The 6,543-nt window shown below is 39.6% G+C and overlaps 1 protein-coding gene across 1 annotated transcript in view; it reads left to right on the top strand.

The window, feature by feature from the left end:
- The first annotated feature begins 1,547 nt into the window (after positions 1-1,547).
- The window catches only part of LOC116849236, an 11,514-nt gene continuing 6,518 nt past the window's right edge, over positions 1,548-6,543 (top strand). The window contains exon 1 of the mRNA XM_032826178.1: positions 1,548-4,070. Within this exon, the coding sequence (XP_032682069.1) occupies positions 1,564-2,040 (477 nt within the window). The 5' untranslated portion in view covers positions 1,548-1,563 and the 3' untranslated portion in view covers positions 2,041-4,070. The remainder of the gene's footprint in view (positions 4,071-6,543) is intronic.

Here is a 6,543-nt window from a genome sequence, read left to right on the forward strand (position 1 = left end):
ACTAGAGTAGTACGAGGCTAACTATCAGTTAACTAAATTCGAAGTCGGGATAAGACTTGCATTATATGCAACATGACTGCTGCAGCACACGCGCGTGCGTATGTGCATAATCACAAAGAGATACATATAGGGTAAGCCAAAAGTTCCAGGACCTCAAAATATCTTGAAAAATATAAGTTTTATAAAAAAGTGTCAGATAAAAGTTTTAAAAGATAGAGTTTTAAAAAAATCTATTTACTGTTCTTATCAATATAATTTGAATGACGTCAAGGTTACACACACACACACACACACACACACACACACACACACACACACACACACACACACACACACACACACACACACAGAGCAAAGTCAACTTGAATTTTTTAAATAGAATCATCTTGTTCATTGCATGTTCTAGCCTTTTTTTCAGACCTTTCCAAAACATAATTTTATCTATTTTGGGTCAGTCGTTTAGAAATTATCGAATTTTTTGTGATAAGATATCTAGCCCCCGAAGGCAAAGTGGGAGCATGATCCAGACAACAAAGGCAGAGTTAGTAAATGTTCTGCTAATAAAGGTAAGATTGGTGGTAGATTTAATCAATAAATGGCTGACTCAAAGTAGATAAAATTATAATCTTTTAAAAAGTCCTGAAGAAGAAAGAGAGAGAATATACAATAAACAATAAAGAAAACTCTATTAAGAAAATTCAAAGTGAATTTGGCTCTGACCTTAGTGGCGTCATTTAAAGTCAAACTGATAAGATCAGTAAATAGATTTTTTTAAATTCTGCTACTTTTATCTGACACATTTTATCGGTCTACCATTTGATGACCCTGATACTCAAAGAGTGATTTAGTTTGTTATGAGCATGGCTCGCCGGCAGTAATAATAAAAAAATCCGCTTTTTATAAAACTTTTTTTATAACTTATTTTTATAAAATTTATTTTATAAAATTTATATTTTTCGAGATATTTCGGCATCTCGGAACTTTTGGTCTATTAATATATAGCGTGTAATACATTATATCTTTTCTCGTCATACGGAATATACCGTCGAGCGTTTTTTTGCATTTGTACAGAGAGAGAAAGCAAAACAGCAGAGAACAGGAAAGAACAAACACAGAATTTCTTTCTCATCTCAGCAAGGATAAGGTCCTTCGAATCCGTGCGACATGTGTCGCAATCGCTAAAAGTGAGTGAGAAACTCGTGTACTCCGTTGTTCTTTAGAAGAATGGTATCATTAAAAAGAGAATTTTCTCACGCTGTGCTAAAGCTGCGAGATGACTAGAGATTCTCATAGACGAAGAGTGCGACAAGGCAACACGTAATAGTGGATGACGGGAGAGAGTGCGAATGTAGACGAAGCGGATGAGAAAGAGAGTAAGATAGGAGTGAAAATAAGTAGAGTTAAAGAGGAGGTGAGGAAAAAGATCAAGAGAGAGAGAGAAAGAGAGAAAAGGGAAAGAGAGAGGGGGACGGAGAGAGGGAGAAGGGTGGAGAAGCTTGCGCGAGTAGCGGAGAAATGTGTAGAGGAGGAGGAACGATCGGTGGCGAATGTGGCGTTTGGAGTATGATACCCGGCAGTTGTAGGTCGAGCAGTCTCGGTTTCCGCTCGTGCTTTATTCGCAGATTTTTTATTATCACTGCCGGCGAACCGTGCTCACAACAAACTAGATCACTTTTTAAGTATCGGGGATATCAACCGGTAAAATTTTGGCTATTCATTTATCCATCTATCGAAATTGGCTTAGACTGCTCAGTCACCATTGCTGACGACGACGACTACAACGACGCCTCTCCGCCAATACGTGAAAGGCGACGCGAGAGTCCTCGCGGCAGCGGCGGCGGCGGCGGCGGTGACGACGACAACGACGACGACGAAGACGAAGATAACAACGACGACGACGACAAGACAACGGTATCACAGTCACGCAAAACGTGTGTCACTAAGCAGGTTCGACGGAGGCAACTACTAGAATTCCATTCCTGCGGAATCTACAAACGCGACGTTGGACCGCGTACGATGACGAGGTCGCATCCACAATGACGTCGATGGCGATTAGTCGTCGCGATTTAGTGAGAGTGCACCGAAACTCGTGATTAAACATCGATTGTACATACTAAAGTGAACATATCATCGTGAATGCATTGTAGAAGAACGAAGAAAGATCCTCAAGGAAAACATTAACATTAAGCGCACGAATATCTCGCTGTGAGGCATCTACTGAAAAAAGCAATTACTCTCTCTTCTCTCTTTCTCTCTCTCCCTGTTTATTAGATATCCTTTCACTGTACGTCGAAACCAAGCTGCCTGATTTGTCGGAGCAACATCAGAATACCGATATTCCACGATCATCGGACGACGAGAGAAAACTATGACAAAACTCCAATTCAGTGAGGCGTCATCGACGCGAAGAAGGGGCGGACAGTGTTCGACAGGAAGGGTTTAGCGGATTCGCACGAGAGTCGCCAGTATCATCGCCCCATCGTAGCACTGAGCGACTACTGAGAGCACGCGCCCCGGCGGCCCTTGCCGTCGAGACGTGGTCGGCCGGCACACAGTCGGCGGTCGGCACGGGCATAGGGAGGACGATGGCATTGCGCGTCGCGCACTCCCCTAGGAAGCCGACAGTACAGAAAAGCTCGCACGCGGATCCGCACCACAGCGCGCACGACACCTCAGCGATCAGTCGACGTTGCCCGCGATTATTAGCGGTTACAGCAGCGACCGTGCACCGACAGCAGCGACTGCGGGAACAGACAATTTCCAGCGACGCAGCAGGACTAGTGGCTGCCATCGCACGTTCTTCGCAATTCGGTCATCGCATCGTTTGGCGTTCCATCGTTGTCGGGTGGTAGTTTTTCTTCTTTTCCCCCGGGCGAGAAGTCAAGGACGAGAGAGAGAGAGAGAGAAAGGAAGAAAGAGAAAAAGTGAAGGAGGGCAAGAGAGAGAGAGTGTGTGTGTGCGCGCGTGTGCGCGTGTGCTGTGTACGCGAGAGCGAGAAAGAGAGAGAGAGGGAGGGAGAGGATTTTGTACACATCGAGCAGAGCAGTCACTGTGTTCGGAGGGAAAGTTTCTGCGGGGAGGGAGGGGCCGGAAAACACGCGCGAGGATGATCGATAACGCCGCTGAGTCGGAGTCCGCGATCGGCAATCGGGCCTGCTAGGAGAGAACAACGTAGCGATCCGTCCGCAGCGATTGTAGCAAAAGAGGGTGAATAGCGGCGTGCTCGCGCTCAGCTCCGTGTATAACGTTATCGTTGTTGTCTCGACACGACTCGCGGAAACCCGAAACATGGGCACGCGCGCGCGTTGATTGACTCCGGCGAAGGTCGCCACTAGTAGCGATAGCGAGCTGCGAGAGGACAGAGAGAGAGAGAGAGAAAAAAAAGAGAGAGAGAGAGAGGGATAGTAAAGGACAGAGTGCGCGACCAGCCCTTCCTCCCCTTCTGGGGCAAGCCGCCGCCGTCGAGGTAGCGAGTATGTCCGGCGAGCGACGAGGAAGACGCGGTGAGAATGTCGCGAGGACATCGCGAGGAAGCACGCACGCACGAGGACCCGTTATCAATTCACGACTGTGATTTCTAAGCTTAAGGTTACATTATCACGTATCTAACATTGTCAAGAGGATAAAACAAACAAAATCGTCCATTGTGATATTATGATATATACAGCGAGAGATCGCGCAAGGGGGGGAGGTGTAGGCATCCACGTGCGCTCTCACGGGGAATCAGCAACTGGGTCGCATGAATGAATGAATGAATGAACGAACGAACGAATGAACGAACGAACGCCACAATGCGAGGTGCGATGGCGAGTGCGGCACGCGACGCGAGTGTGTTCGATCGGGATAATAATGGTTGATGGCGGTGTTTGCGCCGAATCCACGGACTGTGATACACTGATAACTTGAAGCCTGTTATCCGATCTCTGTGACGACGACAACGTCGAGAAGGCGCTGGCAAATTGCGCCCGCTGTATTACTGGGACGTGCAGCGCTGCGAATGATCGGGACGGGATAACGAATCACCTTCGATGTGGAATTTCGTTCATCACTGTGCCATGATAAATCGCCAGGTGCGTATCTAGGAAAGATGAAATGCAAGGTGTTCGATAATAAACGCGTTTAAGATCAAATTATCCTGAAGAATTGGGTGGACTTCAATAGGAACGAAAAAAAGATTATTTTTTGAGAAATAGATTGAAAATTATAGATGAGTGAAATAACAGATGCTATTAGATTTTTATGAATTTCATCGTGAATTAACTCTTATAGTGCTGAACAACGATATATCGTTGTTAGCAACATTTGCGAAAAGTGCCACCGACGATATATCGTTGCGCATACGATGCTGCAGGACTAATTTTATAAGACGTTATAAATGATTGACTTTTTCTTCAGAAATTTGTCTCAAACTCTATCAAACTGCATCAATTGATCCGGTATTTTACGCTTAGGTACATTTTCGGTTGGCACTAAAAGTTAATGTAGCTTTAAATGTTTTACTAGTAACACGTGCTACAAATCTTTTGAACATTTTCTGAATTTTCCATTTAAGATTTACAGAGAATAAAAACTTTCGGCCTACTTGTATATGAAATACATTTATTAAACTACTTTCGTTTTTAATCCTTGATGAGAAATCGAGAAGTTATTCGAACAATTGGTAGTAAATTTGAAAGTATCGCGACAGGGTTCACATAACACACAACACGAAGCAAAAGAGGAACACATGTATACACCGAAGCAGAAATGTTTGAACACTATTTTCACGATATATTTTAATACATATCCGATATCCAATAAAAAATTTATTTTCAAATAATTACTCAAACACAAATTCTTTTATTGAGTATTGACTACGTTTCGAAATTCATCGAAAAAATAACATTCAAACTGCTTTCGAGTATATAGATTAGCATAATAGCTTTAATATTTATTACCCTAGCTTAAGATTACCTGAATTTTTTTTGATTACAGATATCATATATACTTATTTGTGCATATAATTATTGATTATTCAAGAAAAGTTATTCAAAGAAAATTCATAGAAAAAAATGCGGTAATTAGTAACTTTCTCAAGTCAATATTTTTACAAAAATTGCCATTGTTAAAGTTTATTTTACAGAAAAACACTTGTTGGATTGTTGGCCATTTTTTCAATAACTTTGGTTTAAAAACTTATTTAAAAAATCGATTATATATAACACTTAAATAGTTCAGAATATATTTTCTATGAAAAAAAAATAAAAGTTTCATAGAAACGGTTTCACTTCCACCATTATTTTGTTTTTAGTTTTCTAATTTATATAACATTTTTATTAATATATAATGTAAACTTATATCAAATTTCATAATAAAATATTAAAAAATAAAAAAATTACAGAATTTTAAATTTAAATTTTTCATGCGCGCAGCAAAGGCATTTATCTACTTAAATGAATACCATACTTTTTGACAAAACAAATAAATTTTTATCAATTTTGAAAATTTAACGAATAAAATTGTTAAATTAATAGATAGTCGTTATTTCTGCATTTTTTTGTAATTCTTTGTGAAACGAATTTTAATCTGTTTTTGATTAAACCGAATTAAACTGAACAGGATCCCATTCAGTTTGATATCAATTTTAGTTTGCAGTAAACAAACTTATTTAAACATATACGCGGTATCGAATATTGAAATTGCAAATATTTCGTGAATATTTTTATTGCCACTATTAACATTGAATATTTGAGATTTGAGGTATTATAAAAACGATAAAAGGAAAGGTAGGGCGTGCAATTCTCAAATGACCTGGCTGATATTTTCGGCTTTTTCGAAACCATTTGTATCTCGAGGGTAGTGCACTTGTGCTGTACTGCATTTTCAAGTACGAGGAAAAAGTCATGATTAAAAATGTAGCGTGGCACAGGGACAATCGTAACGAGTTTGCAAGAAAGTTGTTCACCTTTCATTCGCGAAAGACTGAAGGACTCCGATAATACAACGCATTATTCTACGTAACTCCACGTTATCCCAGCGGAAATTACCTTTGCATTGTTTTGATGTGCATATATGTAGAAATTAGGTGCACGGATTATCAATTAACGCGTCAACATTAACAATCATATTTTGTTACAATTAATTTCTATTTTTTCACTAAAAATATTTTACTGTTAACATTTATAACCTGATTTTTGCTTCTTAAAGAATTAAAAGATGTTAAACATTAATTGAGATATATAAATTAATAGCAAAATTTTAATTTATTAACATTTATTTTTAAATATATAATGTGCACTTTAGCATAATAAACAGAAACTAATAACTGTTGTAAACAATCTGGCAGTATTATATTATGTCGGTAATATTATTATTATTGCCTTATAATGTTCACTATTCGCGTTACACATATATGATACATCGATTCTTATATTAGGACCTTAACTTAGTTTCCGCCTAAAAAATACTGAGAAAAAGCATTTATTGTAAAAAATTTATTTAAATTATTTCAATGAAAGTATTTTCCATCACTTTCTACAACTTTTTGCCATCTTTCTGGCAACT

The sequence above is a fragment of the Odontomachus brunneus genome, unplaced genomic scaffold (genome assembly GCF_010583005.1).
Source record: "Odontomachus brunneus isolate Ranch 3 - 2012 unplaced genomic scaffold, Obru_v1 Obru_scaffold_109, whole genome shotgun sequence".
NCBI lineage: Eukaryota > Metazoa > Arthropoda > Insecta > Hymenoptera > Formicidae > Odontomachus > Odontomachus brunneus.